This window comes from Carassius carassius, chromosome 45 (genome assembly GCF_963082965.1).
Source record: "Carassius carassius chromosome 45, fCarCar2.1, whole genome shotgun sequence".
NCBI lineage: Eukaryota > Metazoa > Chordata > Actinopteri > Cypriniformes > Cyprinidae > Carassius > Carassius carassius.
The window spans coordinates 6,970,821-6,991,155 of record NC_081799.1 but is presented as its reverse complement, the minus strand read 5'-3'; the positions used below and the strand labels follow the sequence as shown (position 1 = coordinate 6,991,155).

Sequence of the window (20,335 nt, the reverse complement as noted above, 5' to 3'; positions counted from 1 at the left end):
GTGTGTGTGTGTGTGTGTGTGTGTGTGTGTGTGTAGTTGTGAATGCACTGCGACAGAGCATGCGTGCTGTCTTTGAGTTGTGAGTGCGTCAGCCTAAAGTGACTTCACCAAGACAAGATGGTGGCTGTGGAGGGGGCCGCAGCGAAGCCATGATGCAATCTCTCAATATGTGTTTGTGTGTGTGTGTGTGTGTGTGTGTGTAATGTCCCCCGCACAGCTGTGTCAGTCAGAGAAAGGTCCACCAGGGACTGCTGGCAAAGAGGGCACACTGACAGAGACACAGGGACATCAGGGACTCGATGCCCACTCAGCACACAAAGACACAGCCGAGTTGGCCGTCACAACCCACTGTGCTCAAAATATTGGAGAAATGCAGATTCAAATCTTTTATTGAAGGCCACTGTGGTCGGCGAACTCAAACGACGAGTCACACAATAACACACATTCACAATCTACTCTGAAAAGAACAGCACCTTATCTAAGCTGGAAAATGGAATATAATGTAATATAATAAGAGCAAATCTGTATGTGTTTTTGTAAACATTAATAATATTTCTTATTAGATTTCACGTGCATATTACTGAAACTGGTGCTAGAATGTATGATTTATTTTGGTAACTGAGAAAAAAGTTGATCACCCTTACTTAGGAATGTTACATTTCATATTTTTAATGTTTTTTTATTATTATTATTAATGTTAATACAAACACATATTTTATTAAAAAGTATCAAAACTACAATATGAAATGTTCTATAATATATTAAGAGCAAATTTGTTTGATGTACATATTTTTATTAAAAATATTAAATTGATCATTATTAAAAACATTTAGTTAGGAAACTAAAAATAATGTAGAGCTGAATAAGTTTTATAAATTAGTTTACATTTAAAATATATATTATTTTATATATTTTATATATATATATATATATATATATATATATATATATATATATATATACACGCACGCGCGCGCACACACACACACACAAACACACACATACACACACACACACACACACACACACACGCAAGCAACTGGAATATTTTGAACATTTAAAACAAAAAATGGAGTTGGAGTTCACGGTGAACCTGTCATTCTACTGCAGTATTATAGTATGTGGCTTTCTATTTGTTTTTTCAATCATGTGAAAATGCTATTTGTGGGTGAAGTGTTTTTCAACACAACAGGGTTCTGGGGTTGGTATTACTGCTCTGAACAAGCCTGGGAAAAAGCTGTAACATGCACTTTAAACAAAAGCAACTAATTTTTTCCCAGCTTATTTTGGTTACATTTGGAGTCATTATGTATGTTGTATGCACTAATTCCACTCTTTCTCTTTCTTTGGAAGCTGATTTATTTACGGACGGATCTGCTGGTGACAGCGCAGGAACAGCCTGTCATGTCCTGAACGGCTAAGTACATGTAAAGTGACTGGATTACATGTCTTGGTTCTTTAACACTTTGTCATCTAAATCTAGAGCTCATGCCGCATCCACCACACACACACACACACACACACACACACACACACACACACCACTGAACTCATATTACTGTCAGTCCTGTACAACCTGCAAAATTACCAGCTGTGCTTCTAAAGAAAATATAACAGAAGCCATAAGTACACATGCCATCCGTTTGCTTAATCATGACTTTATGTAAAAAAATAAGTAAATGAATATATATATATATAGTACAGACCAAAAGTTTGGAAAAATTACTATTTTTAATGTTTTTGAAAGAAAGCCTGCATTTATTTGATCAAAAATACAGAAAAAACTGTCATACTGTGAAATATTATTACAACTTAAAATAATAGTTTTCTATTTGAATATACTTAAAAAAAATAATTTATTCCTGTGATGCAAAGCTGAATTTTCAGCATCATTACTCCAGCCTTCAGTGTAACATCCGGTCTATCACATGATCATTTAGAAATCATTCTAATATTCTGATTTATTATGAGTGCTGGAAACAGTTCTGCTGTCTAATATATTTGATCAATAAAAGGTTAAAAAGAACTGCAATTTTGCAGTTATTGTTCTCTTTCAAAATTCTTTTCAAAACTTTTGAAAGAATTTTTCTTTCAAAATTTAAAAAAAACTCTAATAATATATATTCTAATAATATATTTTCTTTACTATCTCTTTTTATCAATTTAACACATCCTTGCTGAATAATTATTTTTAAAAAAAGAAAGAAAAAACTGACCAAAAATTACTGACCAGTAGTGTATATTGTTATTACAAAATATTTATATTTTAAATCACATGTTCTGAAAAAATATTAATCATCAGAACTGTTTCCAACTTTGATAATGAATCATCATATTAGAATGATTTCTAAAGGATCATGTGATAATGAAAAAAATCAGCTTTGCATCACAGAAATAAATGATAATTTAAAGTATAATACATTTAAAAACAATTATTTTAAATTGTAATAATATATCACAATATTACATTTTTTTCTGTATTTCTGATCAAATAAATGCAGGCTTGATGAGCAGAAGAAACTTCTTTCAAAAACATAAAAAATAGTAATGTTTCCAAACTTTTGGTCTGTACTGTATATATATATATATGTGTGTGTGTGTGTGTGTGTGGTTTCAGCGTGCACATATCAGTGTGATAGTCCAAATTCATAGTGATAATGGTACTTTCGGAAGACAGTTGGGAGTGTCCCCTCATGTGACTCTCTGTGGCCCCAGGGCCCCCCTTGCCCCTCAGACTTCACATTACCACATGAATGGCTGGCTGCAAAGGGCCAGTTCAGCCTCGGACGCCAACAGAAGACAGGAGATTAGCAATTCAATCTGCTCCTGGTCGGGACAGACCTGTCTCCAGTGTGACTGAGACCGGGAGGGTGGGGACCCCCACATCACCCCAGAGCACACGACAGAACTGAGCCATGCCTGAGCAGACCACTGAGACATCATGGGTACATTTAAATCACATTACTAATAATAATTATAATCAGTAATACAATAGCTGGACTTGGAGCCTGCCATTAAGGAGACTTCTGAGCAGAATTAAAACAGTAAAACATTCATGAAAAACAAAAAGACATTTGTACTTTATGTTCAAATTTATGTAGCTAAGTGTGGGTCAATTATGAACTCAGATTTTTTTTTATTGTGTGTGTGTGTGTGTTACATTGTTACATTACAATAGAATAGAATAGAATAGAATAGAATAGAATAGAATAGATGCACCCAAAATGTTTCGTAATTTATCTGCAATTTAATATAAATTACAAAAATATTTTAGATTAACTATTCTTATCAGATAACCTTTCTATCAAAACATTTTTAAGTTCTTCGTCATGTATAATGGAGCAAATACCCAACGCAGAGCTAAAGGTTGTTTCTGAGTCAACACACACAGAACAGAAACGCCCTCTACAGCAAATGGGCTCCTGAGAGGAAGATGTCAGTTCCGGTGAAGAGGGGCGATTATTTCCGGGTTGTACAGCAACATGGCGGCGCCCTTAGGTCTGCACCTGGAGTTTGGGTTTGTATTTATCGCTTTGTTTATGACTCATCGCCTTTGCCTTGTGTTCCAGTTGTTACATTAATATACGTAATGAATGAAAAGTCTTCAGACCAACTCGACTGAAGCTTTATCTAAGGGACTGTGCTGATAAAGACGGTTTAACGGCAGTGGCGACATGAAAAGGTGGTTTAAATGAGAAAGTAACCTAATAAAAATGGAATTCATGTTAAGTATTTTCTTGAAGCAGCGCGCGTTCACGGTGTCGTCAGAGCTGTCAATCACGCAGGCGTCGCGTGCACTTGAAATGGACTAAAATAATAAACTGCTTCACTCACCTAAACTGAACAAATTAATAATCGATGTTGATGTAAACTCGGTTGGAGAAGCTTTAGCCTTAAAAGAAATGAGGTTTCCGGATGTTTCTAAAAAGGAACAATGGTTACATCAATCAGAAGATATTTCAATGCTACACTGAAATGTCAGCCAGAGATTTTCCCTCGTGGTAGAAAAAGGATCGACACACACTTAGTTTTTTTTAACAGCGCTTAAATTATACTGCATATCAGATTAATACAGCTCTTATTTTAATAATCAAATCATTGTTTTTCCATTAGTGGTGGATTATTGCTGCTAACTGAACGTTTTGACATTTCAGTTTATGAGGAAATGTATATTACTAAGTTTTATGGGGTTTTTCCTCCGCATTTTCCTCCCTTTTTTATAGAATATAGTAGAGAGTGGAAAGACAGGAAATTATGTGGAAAGAGAGAGATTTTATTCTTTTTTTTTTTTGCATTTCAGCATTAAAGGGACTGTAAGTAGGAATTACTCCCATCTAGTGGTGAAATTGTATTATGCATTCAAACTAATTTTGCTCTCCAGCGCCTCGCTTTTTCAAATGCGCGTTGCATCTACGGTAGGCGATATGTACCAAAAAGCTTTGACAGGATGTCTTCTAATAGCACTTAGTTTTGGCGACGATGTTTTCTTCTCCTGTGGCGCGGCATATGTATGGTCCATAATAAGAATGCAATTCAGACTTTTAAACTTGCCGGTGCAGTTTCAAGCGCCTCTCATTGTTCTGCAACTGCGTTTCTGGCTCTGACCGAAAACGCGTTGTGGAAACGCGTTGGCTTAGTACTTTTTGTCCCTCTCTGCTATTACAGTTTTGCAAGATGGCGGAACTACATGGAAGCCTCCGTCGACCTACCCGTCCCATGTATATAAAGATAACAAATTCTTCATTTACGAGGATTAGTTTAAACATTGGCATAGGTATTTGTACACCATTGAGGGCATATTTATGATGTACTTGGCCATCAGGGTATACCATGCATACAGAAAAGTTGCGTACTGTGCACAGTACACGTACAGATGCTGGTCATATAATTAGAATATCATCAAAAAGTTTATTTCAGTAATTCCATTCAAAAAGTGAAACTTGTATATTATATTCATTCATTACACACAGACTGATATATTTCAAATGTTTATTTCTTTTAATTTTGATGATTATAACTAGGGGTGCGCCGATCACGATCGGCCGATCGTTATGCGCATCTCGTCAGTAAAGCCAGTTCTCTAATCAGCAGTAGGGATGGGACGATAACCGGTTTTATTGATAACCGTGATAAATGTGCTGAAGGTTAGTAATATCGTTTAAAAATGAATTATCATTAAAACCGTGTTTGATTATCGCGGTTTTAATAACTCACTATTAAATCATGTCCAGCCAGCAACAGTCTGACGCAAGCGCAGCGCTAGGGCTGCACGATTAACCTTTATCGCATCGATATTGAGGTTTTAACTCCCGCAATAACCTAACCTCAGGAGTCTGAGTTTTTTTCCCCCGCCTCTGACATTTGAGTGACAAACCTATTAGCCAATCAAAATGGTCGAATCTCGCGTTCCTGGCTTGCTGGCCAATTAAAAATGGCAATGGAAAAACAAGGTTGTATGCAGTGCATCGGCTTTCTGTCAGCAGAAAAGCAGCTTACACACAACGTTTACCTCGAATTGTGCCAGAAAAAGCTTGTGTAACTGCGCAGAAATGGCCGAAGGCACTTCTTCGGTGACGGGAGAGGAAGCGGGGAAGCACTTGGTTAACAAGAAGGGTGGTACTTCAGCTGTTTGGACTTATTTTGGATTCGCGAAGAACGATGTGGAGCAAAAGAGTGCTAAATGTAAAATATGTCGACATGCCGTGGCCAGATCCAGAGGAAACACTACCAATCTATACCAGCATCTTAAAAATCACCACCGACAGCAATATGATGCATGCACAAAAAATGTGGATGAAGACGAAGCCACGACTAGCCATGGAAAAAGTAAGCAACCAAGCAATAAAACTGCATCCGCTTCTGTTACGCCATATGAAAAGTCCTCAAGAAGGCACATTGAAATCGCGACGGCTGTAACACGTTATATCGCAAAAGAAATGATTCCCCTGAATACAGTCTCAGTTATTTTAAAATGTGTGTGCACTGTGCAATATAACAGTTTCATGTTCAGTAAATGGCAGTGGACTACAGAATTATTTTGTTTTTCTAATTGTAAATCTAAATCTAATAAGAATTCATTTTCTATTTTTCAGTGTTTAAGATTGTTAAATTTAAAAATAAATGACCAAGTGGTTAAGTTCATTTCCATTATGTCTTATTCTTTGGAATTTAGGTTCAGGTATTTAATAATAACGAAGCATCAAACAATCTCATTACCTCAATAACTACCTCAATAACTATGTATGTAGTTTATTTAACCCTCTGTGTCGTAAAAGTAACAACATATTTTATTCATAATTTTAGGTTTTATGCACTTAAAAGTATTGAACGCAAAAATCGAAAATCGCATCGCAATCGCAATATTTGTCAGAAAAACCGCAATTAGGTTTTTTCTCAAAATCGTGCACCCCTACGCAGCGCACAATGTTTTTTTTGTTTTTTTTTTCGAGAAGGAATGGCGAAAGTCAGTGACTTTTCTATGCTTTTCTATGCTTCTACACTTTTCATTGTAAGGAAGGAAATGCCACAGAATTTAATCTTTCTTTAAATTAAGTGCATAGAGTTGCTTGTTTTATTAGTTGTTTGTTGATTATTAAATATAAAACTTGCTGAAATGTTTTCAGTGTGAGCATCAACTATTTTTGAACACTTTCATCTCGTTTCAACAAAACCGTGATAATATTGATAATCGTGATAATTTTAGTCACTATAATCGTGATATTAAATTTTCATACCGTCCCATCCCTAATCAGCAGTCAATTCTATCAGGTGCGTGATTTCACATAGAGCAGCTGTTACTACACAGAGCCGTTGTTAACTGAGAAGCTGCGCAAAATCCACATTCATTTTCAGCGTTTCTGTGCGCATCTTCTCAGTTAACAATGGCTCTGTGTAGTAACAGCTGCTCTATGTGAAATCACGCACCTGATAGAATTTACCGCTGATTACAGAACCGTCTTTACTGACGAGATGCGCATTAACGATCGGCCGATCGTGATCGGCACATCCCTAATTATAACTGAAAACTAAGGAAAATTCCAAATTCAGTATCTCAGAAAATTAGAATATTGTGAAAAGGTTCAATATTGAAGACACCTGGTGCCACACTCTAATCAGCTACAACTCCTGCAAGGCGTTTAAATGGTCTCTCAGTCTAGTTCTGTAGGCTACACAATCATGGGGAAGACTGGTGACTGACTGTTGTCCAAAAGATGACCATTGACAGCTTGCACAAGAAGGGCAAGACACGAAAGGTCATTGCAAAAGAGGCTGGCTGTTCACAGAGCTCTGTGTCCAAGCACATTAATAGAGAGGCGAAGGGAAGGAAAAGATGTGGTAGAAAAAAGTATAAAGCAATAGGGATTACTGCACCCTGGAGAGGATTGTGAAACAAAACCCATTCAAAAATGTGGGGGAGATTTCACAAAGAGTGGACTGCAGCTGGAGTCAGTGCTTCAAGAACCACTACTACAGACGTATGCAAGACATGGGTTTCAGCTGTCGCCGTCCTTGTGTCAAGCCACTCTTGAACAACAGACAGCATCAGAAGCGTCTCGCCTGGGCTAAATACAAAAAGGACTGGACTGCTGCTGAGTGGTCCAAAGTTATGTTCTCTGATGAAAGTATTTTGAATTTTGCATTTCCTTTGGATATCAGGGTCCCAGAGTCTGAAGGAAGAGAGGAAAGGCACACAATCCTCGTTGCTTGAGGTCCAGTGTAAAGTTTCCACAGTCAGTGATGGTTTGGGGTGCCATGTCATCTGCTGGTGTTGGTCCACTGTGTTTTCTGAGGTCCAAGGTCAACACAGCCGTATACCAGGAAGTTTTAGAGCACTTCATGCTTCCTGCTGCTGACCAACTTTATTGAGATGCAGATTTCATTTTCCAACAGGACTTGGCACCTGCACACAGTACCAAGGCTAGCAGTACCTGGTTTAAGGACCATGGTATCCCTGTTCTTATAGTGGCATGCAAAAGTTTGGGAACCCCTTGCAGAATCTGTGAAAATGTGAATCATTTTAACAAAATAAGAGAGATCATACTAAATGCATGTTATTTTTTATTTAGTACTGTCCTGAGTAAGATTTTGTACATAAAAAATGTTTACATTTTGTCCACAACACAAAAAAATGGCTGAAATTATTAAAATAACCCCATTCAAAAGTTTGGGAACCCTTGGTTCTTAATACTGTGTGCTGTTACCTGGATGATCCACGACTGTCTTTCTGTTTTGTGATGGTTGTGCATGAGTCCCTTGTTTGTGCTGAACAGTTTAACTGTGAACTTGTGGACTATATGCAAACATCTTTTATGTAAAATATCTTACTCAGGACAGTACTTAAAAAAAAAAAAATCATTTAGTATGATCTTTTAGTTTATTAGTTTATTATTCATATTTTCACAGATTCTGCAAGGGGTTCCCAAACTTTCGCATGCCACTGTAATTGGCCAGCAAACTCGCCTGACCTTAACTGGGGTATAGAAAATCTATGGGGTATTGTGAAGAGGAAGATACGATATGCCAGACCCAAGAATGCAGAAGAGCTAAAGGCCACTATCAGAGCAACCTGGGCTCTCATAACACCTGAGCAGTGCCACAGACTGATCAACTCCATGCCACACCACATTGCTGCAGTAATTCAGGCAAAAGGAGCCCCAACTAAGTATTGAGTGCTGTACATGCTCATACTTTTCATGTTAATACTTTTCAGTTGGCCAAGATTGCTAAAAATCCTTTCTTTGTATTGGTCTTAAGTTATATTCTAATTTTCTGAGATACTAAATTTGGGATTTTCCTTAGTTGTCAGTTATAATCATCAAATTAAAAGAAATAAACATTTCAAATATATCAGTCTGTGTGTGATGAATGAATATAATATACAAGTTTCACTTTTTGAATGGAATTAGTGAAATCTACTTTTTGATGATATTGTAATTATATGACCAGCACCTGTATTGTACAGTCACGGCCAAAAGTTTTGAGAATTACATAAATATTAGTTTCAAAAAGTTTGCTGCTAAACTGCTTTTAGATCTTTGTTTCAGTTGTTTCTGTGATGTACAGAAATATAATTACAAGCACTTCATACGTTTCAAAGGCTTTTATCGACAATTACATGACATTTATGCAAAGAGTCAGTATTTGCAGTGTTGGCCCTTCTTTTTCAGGACCTCTGCAATTCGACTGGGCATGCTCTCAATCAACTTCTGGGCCAAATCCTGACTGATAGGAACCCATTCTTTCATAATCACTTCTTGGAGTTTGTCAGAATTAGTGGGTTTTTGTTTGTCCACCCGCCTCTTGAGGATTGACCACAAGTTCTCAATGGGATTAAGATCTGGGGAGTTTCCAGGCCATGGATCCAAAATTTCAACATTCTGGTCCCCGAGCCACTTAGTTATCACTTTTGCCTTATGGCACGGTGCTCCATCGTGCTGGAAAATGCATTGTTCTTCACCAAACTGTTGTTGGATTGTTGGAAGAAGTTGCTGTTGGAGGGTGTTTTGGTACCATTCTTTATTCATGGCTGTGTTTTTGGGCAGAATTGTGAGTGAGCCCACTCCCTTGGATGAGAAGCAACCCCACACATGAATGGTGTCAGGATGCATTACTGTTGGCATGACACAGGACTGATGGTAGCGCTCACCTTTTCTTCTCCGAACAAGCCTTTTTCCAGATGCCCCAAACAATCGGAAAGGGGCTTCATCAGAGAATATGACTTTGCCCCAGTCCTCAGCAGTCCATTCACTATACTTTCTGCAGAAGATCAATCTGTCCCTGATGTTTTTTTTGGAGAGAAGTGGCTTCTTTGCTGCCCTTCTTGACACCAGGCCATCTTCCAGAAGTCTTGGCCTCACTGTGCGTGCAGATGCGCTCACACATGCCTGCTGCCATTCCTGAGCAAGCTCTGCACTGGTGTCACTCCGATCCTGCAGCTGAATCCTCTTTAGGAAGCGATCCTGGCGCTTGCTGGACTTTCTTGGACGCCCTGAAGCCTTCTTTACAAGAATTGAACCTCTTTCCTCGAAGTTCTTGATGATCCTATAAATTGTTGATTTAGGTGCAATCTTAGTAGCCACAATATCCTTGCCTGTGAAGCCATTTTTATGCAACGCAATGATGGCTGCACGCGTTTCTTTGCAGGTCACCATGGTTAACAATGGAAGAACAATGATTTCAAGCATCACCCTCCTTTTAACATGTCAAGTCTGCCATTCTAACCCAATCAGCCTGACATAATGATCTCCAGGCTTGTGCTCGTCAACATTCTCACCTGAGTTAACAAGACGATTACTGAAATGATCTCAGCAGGTCCTTTAATGACAGCAATGAAATGCAGTGGAAAGGTTTTTGGGGGATTTAAGTTCATTTTCATGGCAAAGAAGGACTATGCAACTCATCTGATCACTCTTCATTACATTCTGGAGTATATGCAAATTGCTATTATAAAAACTTAAGCAGCAACTTTTCCAATTTCCAATATTTATGTAATTCTCAAAACTTTCGGCCACGACTGTATAATACATAATTAATAAGTGTAGTACGGCAGTATGCTATTTAGAAACTTAGTCATAAAGCGACAGAGAACGTAGATGGCATCAAGCTGGCAGAAAGAGCTTCTCAAAACAAATCTTGGCCAGAATCACTGGGTGCAGAAAAATTTTGCTTTTGGCTTTTGGTCAAAGTCCTCACTGCTTTCAAGTCGCAACAGAGTCCTGTGTGACTGTCTATGGACAGAGGTGGTGTTTGTGAGTGGCCTTTCTGAGGCTGGCTTCTCTCTGTAGCGCTAGAGTACGGGCATCTGGCCAGGCCAGGCCGGGCGATCTGGAGGACAACTGGGCATTCTCCAGGAGATGTGAGCTCTCTTTATTGGGCCTGCACCTGCTACACGAGTCCTACTCTGACTTCATGTCCCTATCTGTTGTTTTTTTTTTCACTGACATGCACCTTCTCCGGTTCTTACACAGATCTCTGTCACTTACTGAGTTGCATTTATTAAATGCTGCTTGACTGCTTGAATGTATACTGTGTTATTCTTTCTTGCTTAAAATTATCAAATCAATTGTTTTAAATCTCTTTGTCACAAATGACAAAATATTAAGGACAAGAAACTGAGTTTTGCCATAGACTATAGATGTCAAGTCATTTAAAGCTGCATGGAGTATACTGCTAAATGATTTTAGAAACAGAAGAACATTCACTGAACATTTTTGTTGGTGAAGGTCTACCTGTAAGAGGCAATAACAGCATTATGCACACTGTGTTTTTGCCTGTTTTAGAGGAGGGGCTGAACTTCTCTTTGATGGGGTCAAGAATCATCATGTGAGACTCCCTGGCCAATCAGATCCCTGTGAGTATTTAAAAATGTGCCTTGTCTGTTGTGTTCATGGAGTTACTATCGTTCAGAATTATAACAAACCCCTAACTCCACGTTTGCTGTCTGCTTATCTTGTTTTGGATACACCGCTGGTTCCATGTTGTCAAATCTATCACATCTTGTCATCACATCCTGTTTTCAGTTCATTTGGAAGAATTTGGTCTGTGTTGCATTCATATTTCATTCGAACCGCACCAGCGTTTGTTTAGAAGTGGACAAAGACCCATGTTTTTTGTTTGGTTTGTACCAGTGTTCAGATAGCAGCGCTAAACCTTACTCAAATGAACTGCACTTACAGAGTTTGTTTTAATCGCACCAAACATGACAAGTGTGAACACACCCTAGGTGACATAGCTCCAATCATTGGACTTGTTAAGGACAGGAAAGTAACCACCAAGCAATGCTAGATGCTAGATACCACCCAGAACACCTCAGCAACCACAGCAAACTATCATTAACCTGTAGTGTTGTGCCAGTTGTTTAGTGCCTTTTCTATACCAAGCCAGTGCTTTACTATTCCCTGCACTGATGACTTAATTAGCTGCAAATATCCTCTGCCTTTCTCTCCCAATACCAGAGATTCGGAAGTAAGATTCACTTATTGGCCTTATGCCCTGCTGGAATTAAAGGATGTCCTTTTTCTCCTCTACTCCTATAGAAAAGAGTCACACAAATCATAGCAAATTATGTGGCTCTTTCTCCACATCTATCTTTCTTCTGCCTTCCCTCTGTCTGATGCCCTTTTCCCATTCGCCTCCTTTCCTCCCCTGACCTCTGAGCCCTGGTTCACACGCTTCCCTGGACACCTTTTCTTCTAGCCAGTCCTGCTTTCATCCTGATGCCGGGCCAATGGCGAACCAGTGACGGCTTGCCATCACAAATCGAGTTTTTCCCCCTCCACACACCCCTCCCTCTCTCAACAACAATGGAGCTGAGCCCCTTCTCCATACATCCCACCTCCCCCTCAACCACCAACATCTGTGAGTCTCCCTGCACTCGGCCATTCTTCCCCTAACTGCTCCATTATTGGGCCCCTTTCACTTGTAAATGCAGCCAGTGATACTGTTGATGGATCTTTTATGCCTAGTGCTGGGGTCACAAGAAAGGTATGGAGAATGGAGGGCCAGTAAAGGAGGGAGTGACAATTGTTACAAAGCACTAAATCCTTTTTGTGTGCAGTCATTTTTTGGGATGCCTGACAGTACAAATGCCTCACTCCAACAAACACCTTGCACTCCTACAGCTTCCTGGTGGGACATTTGGGTGAAAGTGGTGGGATGTTTGGTTGTGGGGAAGCAGTTGTATTGCCCCCTGTATTTAATCACAGAGTGGGTTACATGGTCTCTGCCATCACTGGATTGGAAGTCAAGTCATTTGAGAGTCATTAGTGCAAAAGATGGATTAGGAAAGCGAGACCTTATATCCAGTGTACATGGTCAGAAGTGCCTGCCTGGAAGAACTGTAGATGACATTTTTGATCAGTAGATAATGGTGATATGTTGAAAGCAGGGAGGAGATTCACAAATTTCAGCTGACTAATTGCTGTATCAATAGTTATGAGACAGTATAATTTTTCTTAGAGCTTACAATGTGGGTCAGTTTCTACACATATTTAGTTATTAGGTTATAGAAACTTTTTTCCACTTCCTTAAAGGGATAGTTAACCCAAAAATGAAAATTCTGTCATTAATTACTCACCCTCATGTTGTTACAAACCTGTAAGACCTTCGTTCATCTTCAGAATACAAGTTAAGATATTTTTGATGAAATCCAAGAGCTTTCTGACTCTGCATAGACAGCAATGCAACTACCACGTTTAAGGCCCAGAAAGGTAGCAAGGACATCATTAAAATAGTCCATGTGACATCAGTGGATCAACTGTAATTTTATTACGCTACATCATGGATCTCATGAATGCGCATTGAAGACTGACACAGAAGAGAAAACATTGTTAAAGTCATTATTTTAGTTTTCTGTGCACACAAAAAAGTAATATCCTCAGAGCTTCATAAAATTACGATTGAATCACTGATGTCACATGGACTGTTTTAACAATGTCCCTGTCACCTTTCTGGCCAGTTCAGTTGCTGTTTATGCCGTGTCAGATAGCTCTTGGATTTCACAAATAAGATAGCGAAAATATCTTAATTTGTGTTCCAAAGATGAATAAGAACTAAAGTGTTAGGAACTGTGTAAGTTAGGAACATTATGTAGTCCTGTGTAGTTTATGTTGAACGTTTACAGTTTTTTTAAATAGTTATTCTTAGTTCTTATTTAACCTTTACTTAGCCTATTTAATATAATTTAATTATGTCCAGTTTAGTTCTTTGCAGTCCTGTACACTGTGTTTTTTGTCTATGTAGCACCTTGGTCCTGGAGAAACGCTGCCTCGTTTCACTGTATACTCTTGACTGAGGTGTATTGAACAGAAATAGAACTTTTGGCCAAGTGTATGCTTGTACTTTGGTGGCCTTTCCAAACAAGAGAAAGGTCAAGCTCTGTGGCACCAGAGTGTCCACGACAACCTGTCCACAAAAGTGGACGGCGGGAGGGAATGTGGCCACTGAGAACTCGCAGGGGCCCAGGGGATGACCTTGGAGAACTTTTGAATCCCATAGTCCATGCGCATGTTTGTGGGTTAAGTATTTCACGGATGAATGGCTATGATTGCTAAGGCTGACACTGATGCTCAACACTAATCCCGCCTAAATTTTCTGTCCACTGGTCGACGGTGATTGATGAGTAGTGTTGAGCCCCCCTTGCTGCCGGACACACATAAACACGATCGTCACAGAAATGCCAACCATCATATGCCAAGTAAGATGAATGACTTCATTCCCTCCCACCCACAGATACTGGTGATAATGATGATCGTCATGCAAAGAGAAAGGAAATGGAGAGAGTTAGCCAGCCACTATGCTACACAGACGCCGCCACCCTCCCACGCATTCCTTATCCCAGAATGCACCTGTCCGTGGTGACGCATACTCCCCCCTCCCATTCGTGTGTTCCCTCGTTCTCCTCCTACCTCACCATGACCTATCCAGTTCTTTTCATCTTCCATTCTATCTCGAATGAGGGCGAAAGAGACGTGGGGCATCTTGTTGACCCATCACTCTTCGCCCCTGACTCAAATAAACCACCATTTGTACAAGAAAACGAAGCAGAAGACTCTCGCTTCGTATTTTTATTAACTTCCCCCAATCAAAGAACTGATGTGGCTGAAAGTGATCACATCTGTTTTTTTCCCCTGCTTTTGGAGCTAGTCAATATCCATTGCAGTAGCATAGCACTGATGCAAGCATCACTCTTCTTTATAGGTTCAGGATTGTGGGCTAGCCGAGCTGCAAGGTACAACGATCGTTACACAACTGAAGAGGCTGACAGCGATCCAATTAACCTGAAACAGCCTCTGATGCTCGACCCCTGCCTCTCGCTGAGAGGCACGCCACACTCTTACAAGCGCACACACTTGCACGTATTGGTGCTGACATATCTGAAAGCTTCAGTTCTGGTGGAAACTTTCCCATTCGAGAGTATTATATAGACCCGCACTCCTGCACCCACTTGCCCTCTTCTTTTGTCCTCTTACTAATTTGTCCTGGTCTAATTACACACGCTTGCATAGCCAGTTAGCTGTAGCACAACTTTGGAAGCAACTACATTTACTAATCATCATTTTTCCTCAAACACATCAGGGGTTTCCCAGCCTCCCTTCACAGGTTCTCTGGTTCTAGTCACCATTGCCCACCTGAGACCTAAATGTCCATCCCTGCTGCTCGAAATTGAGATTGAGGTGTCAGTAAAATCTACCACCACATGCAGAGTGCGAGAGGACGGTGTTCAGTGTTAAATGTTGCCAAACGCCTCAGTTAATGGAACTCCTTTTTAAAAAAAACTTCCCTTAAGGGATTTACAGCCGAGATATATGCTGACACGCATAAGAACGCCTACACATTGCCAGCTATCCTGTAATGCCCCTTCAAATATGTCCTAGGATTATATAAAATGAAATTGCATTAGATGTCTTGTGGTAATATTTTCATCCTATTTATTTCAACAATTCACGTAAGTTCTAAATGTTGTTGTGGATGTTTATTCACACATGGATGAAACATATGCACAGGATTATATTGCAGCAGTATGGATTTTTATTTTTTATTACTTGTGCAGGTGAGTCCATGCATGTGTTCGGATAGGGTAGACAGAGCAGTAGCTATTTTTGATGTTTTTCAAAGCACCGTCTCTGATGTCACATTTCCAATAAGTGTAATGGCAGATGTTCAAGAATACAAAATACGCTAAGTGTGCAATTTGCGTGCTCAGCCTTAACAATGTCAACCACAGCAAACTCGCAAACAATAAATTCAGACTCCACCCCAGATCAAATGAAAACATCTCCATCTCTTCCTTTTTCTTTTTTCTCCCCCCCCTTCCTCACTCTTTCTCCGTCTTTGTCTCCACCACCCCTCTAAGCAGAAAACTGGTACGTTCCAGAAATGGACACTGATGATACAATGTAAATGTTGAACATACCGTTTTGTCCTCCATGTTGGACGACTAGACTTCATTGCTTACACACATGTGCAGAAATAAAACAGTAATCCATCATCGCATGCTAAAACTAAACGCCAAACTTTAATGTCCTTCAATTAGTGCAATAACAGCCAGTAGCTTTGATTGTATAATATTTGAATGGCTTAAGTAAATTGTGTAACAATCAAGCAAATATTCCAAGCAAAAATGTAGAAAATTTCACGCAGACTTTTTATCATAGGTTTACAATGGTCGTCTGCCTAAGCACATTTTGTTTTCATTTGGGGGGGGGGGGGGTAGACATCCTAGATTTCATTTGAATTCACATAGGACCGCTGGGTTTATGAACATCAATCAATTCCCCCCCCCCCCCCCCCCCACCTCCATAGATATTTGGCTTTCCGACGCTATCCTTATAGCCTGCCTATTCCAGTCACGTTTATCTGGTCGGTACTTTTGGGCTGATATGGCTACAGTCGATGGTGTTTACGAATCTGACACCATTTAAACACCATCACTGCTATGTTTTCAATGACATGATCAAAAATGACAGTGGGTGAGTCTATTCTTGATATACCTCCTTCAAACCTCCCCCCACCTCGCATTCAAAGCTCTGTCGCGTCACATCGACCATGGGGCTGGCTCACTAAACTCTGACCTGTGACCCTTGACCTCTGTGGTACTCTTACAGGGGACATGAAACAGCTGCTTGCTTGGATTCGAGGGAACATGCTAAAGGAGCGCCAAGAGCTCTTTATGCAGGGCGACACTGTGTAAGTACACAAACGCAGATGCACAGTAAATACGTTACCGATGCAGGATGATGCTCAGGCAAACATATACACACGCTGTAGACACACACTCGTAATAAATGCAGTGCTTCGTGTTCAAGGAGGTCAAGGAGGCAGAATCACACCACGCTGTCCGGTGTGACATGTAGATATTTGGCCATTGATAAAATTATTATTGCATTAGTAAAGCTAAAGGTAATGTTTATTTAAATGTGTGTGTTGTGCTCAGAATTAGTATGGTTAATATAGTTCTACAATCTTGCTTTCTCAGCTCATACTAAACTGGTTAGATTTTAATTTTTTATAATTCTGATACAATCACTTTATCCCCAAAAATATGCTTTGGCGTTCTCCAACGGTTTTTTTTTTTGAGAGAGATTTGTCATAAATGACCTTTATTCTTGCACTGACGTAGCTGTAGCATGGATTGGTTACTGAAAAAAAGGAAATCAACTGTGGAGAACTGCAGTAAGCCTCTGGTACACAGTGTAGCCTTTAATGGCGGATGAAGCATCCCGTCGACTGTTTAGCCGTGAGGAGCCACCCTTTCACCTACATTAGCACCTTAAAATCTAATATAAAATACAAAACATTTTAATAAAAAATGTAAAAAAAATTTTTTTTTTTTAGAGTATCTGATTAGGCAGGTATTAATGGACACTTAAAGCAAAATCCAAAGTGATATTGTGGTTTTATATTGTATATAAAGCTGTATTGTGTTAGTGTATTGATCACTGTAATTATAAATTGTGTGTTAATCTTCATTAGATGATGTGCTGATGTGCCTTTATTGTGCTTCATATCGCATGTGTATGTTAGTACGAGAGAAGCTCATTCATTTAATAAACTGCAGATGCAAGGGTCTTAGAAAACCGCCGTCCTAGCGATTTTCATTGTGTATAAACAGACTGCATTATATTATCAGAGAGCTGCTTTACTGTCATGTTTTCAGTGTAGCTCACATCACTTACATGAGCTCTTCTTTTTTTACACACAGTAGACCTGGGATTCTCGTATTGATCAACGACGCAGACTGGGAACTGATGGTAAGAGTGTGTGTGTGTGTGTGTACGGTTCCTCAATCACTCCTTAGGTCCAGTGTCAGCTTCTCTTCATTCATCTAATGTACATAAAGGTTTTGCTGGGTTGCTCTTTCAGGAAAACATGTATTGGCATCAGGATGTAATTTAAAGAAACACAATCAATGGGAAAAAAAAGTCAATGTCTCAACAATTGTCAATGACGACCAAAACCTGCAAATCATGTGTTGATTTAAAGCAGAGATTCTTTCTAGTATTTTCCACGTTTTATATTACATATACATATTCTTTGGTATCTTCAGTGTAGATGATTTTCTTTTATTATGTATGCATCCCTTACAGGGTGAACTGGAGTACCAGCTTCAGGACCAGGATAATGTTGTCTTTATCTCCACACTTCATGGAGGCTAACAGACTCTAAATCAACACCACGCCCATACAGGAGCCCCTCCACCCTTCAATAGGTCAAAAATCAGTTGATCCATCAACAACGGCATCGGTGACCGATTTCAATCCCAGCCACTGGCTTCTCGACCAATCCTGTGAAAAGACTTATTTTGATTTTATTTCTATTGATTTTAAGTCTAATAAAATGTAACATCATTGGGAATCTGGCTGCGGAGGGGCGATCACTGTGCCCTGTACCTTACAGGAGTGTGGCAGGGTTAGGATGGGGAGCAAGGGCTCATTAGGAAGGTCACTCTGTCTAGCCAGTGTCCAGATGGATTCTCCTGAGACGTGGTGGACCGGTTGCCCCATGTCAAATGGCTCAGTTATCATTTTCATTCATTTTCTGTTCGAAGCCTATCTATTGTATGTATAGAGTTATCTATTGTATGTTTACTATGCAAATCCGTATTTTTTTATTTTTTACCTGAAATTAATAAAAAAAATGGTCACAGTATTGTTTTATTTGTGATTTTATATGTAGTGCAAAAATGCAAATCCAAATTCATTTTGTTAGTACTTAAATAAAGATATCTACAATATGTATTCATGTTTTATATTTGTCATAATATCAACCTGCTAAGATTAAGTATTTATTTGAGGAAAGGTTTTTTTTTTAATTCCCTCTCATAGACTGCTAGTTGCTATACCCCAAAATAGTCCTAAAGGTACCTCTAAATATTATTTAGTAATTTTGAGACGACACATTTAGCTTCATCACATCATGCTGAGAAAAAAAAGGCAGTTCTCTAGAAAGATTATGTATTATTTTTATGTTGCAGACTGATTTGCGTATACTTCCTTGTCCTAGGGTTCACCTATAGCATATTCATTAGAATAAACTATAGGATGATGGCGGGAGGTCGAGCACAAATCTCTCCTGGCTGAAGACTCGATTTGCCACGGAAACCCGTGTGATAATAGTAAAACTGATACAGATGCTAATGCTGTCGAAGAAGAAATGCGTGATGTAAGCATTTGTGTGTGTGTGTGTGTGTGTGTGTGTGTGTGTTCTCATGCTTCTCCAGGAGTGTGACCTGTTGGGAGGCCATGAGTCAATTTCTCTTTTGTTAAAGACACTTCCTACTAAGATTTAAACTAGGCTTATTTAGGTAATCCGCACTTTTGATTTTCGCCAAATTTTCAAAGCGTTTTATTAAAAGGATTAGCCTATATATATATATATATATATATATATATATATATATATATAGCTATTCTGGGAAATTTTTTTTGCATAAACGGATAAAATCTTATTAAATATTGTTAAAAAAAGTGTTTTGTCCTAATTCAATTAATTCAACAACATTAGCTAACAATAAATAAATTAAGATTTTCCCCTTTGTTTAAGCGTGCAATTATTCTAAATATTTTATATAACTTAGCCAACATTATAACGATGCAAGAGATTGAACACAAATTTAACCGCTTATGCTTAGTTTTATTAATAGTACGTACACCAAGGTTTATAAAGATACTTAAATTTCACTCTAGTCTTTTTTTCTCATGATAGAATGAATACTACTCGTTTTATCATTCTGTTATTACGAGTTATTCCTATACATTACAGCTATTAATTAATGCTCAGACTAAGCTGGACAATTATGAGGCTTTATGTAATTTTAACTATTTTGTACATTTGTGTAATTAACTTTATTAATTTATAACTATATATATATATATATATATATATATATATATATATATATATATATATATATGAGAACAAACACAACAAAGTGTGTATCGTTCAGGTGTTTAATATCGTAGCAATAAACATATCGTAGCAATAAAAATATATTTCTATCGGACATTTGAAAATCTAAATAACGCATAGCCTACATTGTAATTTTGCCGTACGAATTAAGGAATAGGCCTAATTAAATATTGTTTATCTGTAGACTATCTTATTTTTTATTTTTTTTCAAACACATTAAAAATAGATTTTTTTTTTTCATTCAGTCTATAATTTGATATTGTTTTCTCGTTTAATACCAAATAAATATTTTTTTGTGTTGAGGCCAAGTTCAAGTTCAGGCCTGAAACCTAGCGTAGGCTTAAGCTTCAAAAAAAGTAAACATAGCTTTCTGAATTTTAGCTACCTCTCGTTTGAAACCACCTGTCCGCCAGGATACGACTGTACT

At 38.6% G+C, this 20,335-nt stretch overlaps 1 protein-coding gene across 4 annotated transcripts; it reads left to right on the top strand.

Annotated features, from left to right (window-relative positions):
- The first annotated feature begins 2,790 nt into the window (after positions 1-2,790).
- On the top strand, positions 2,791-18,737 carry urm1 (ubiquitin related modifier 1). Of its 4 annotated transcripts, none has more exons than XM_059538994.1 (5): positions 3,384-3,517; positions 11,280-11,350; positions 16,605-16,686; positions 17,702-17,750; positions 18,087-18,737. In XM_059538994.1, exons 1-5 carry the CDS (start codon positions 3,483-3,485, stop codon positions 18,153-18,155), a joined length of 306 nt encoding a protein of 101 aa, XP_059394977.1. In that variant the 5' UTR covers positions 3,384-3,482; the 3' UTR covers positions 18,156-18,737. The 4 variants fall into 4 exon arrangements, with proteins under 4 accessions (XP_059394976.1, XP_059394977.1, XP_059394974.1 ...); XM_059538991.1 differs by having other exon boundaries at positions 3,419-3,498; positions 17,705-17,750; XM_059538990.1 differs by having other exon boundaries at positions 3,419-3,498.
- Positions 18,738-20,335: the final 1,598 nt, after the last annotated feature.

Excerpts from the sequence above, each read along its gene's own strand:
- urm1 (XM_059538990.1), top strand. The coding sequence starts at position 3,434 with ATGTCAGTTCCGGTGAAGAGGGGCGATTATTTCCGGGTTGTACAGCAA. Across the intron at positions 11,351-16,604 it reads CCCTGGCCAATCAGATCCCT|GGGACATGAAACAGCTGCTT; the intron begins GTGAGTATTTAA and ends GTACTCTTACAG. Across the intron at positions 17,751-18,086 it reads ACGCAGACTGGGAACTGATG|GGTGAACTGGAGTACCAGCT; the intron begins GTAAGAGTGTGT and ends CATCCCTTACAG.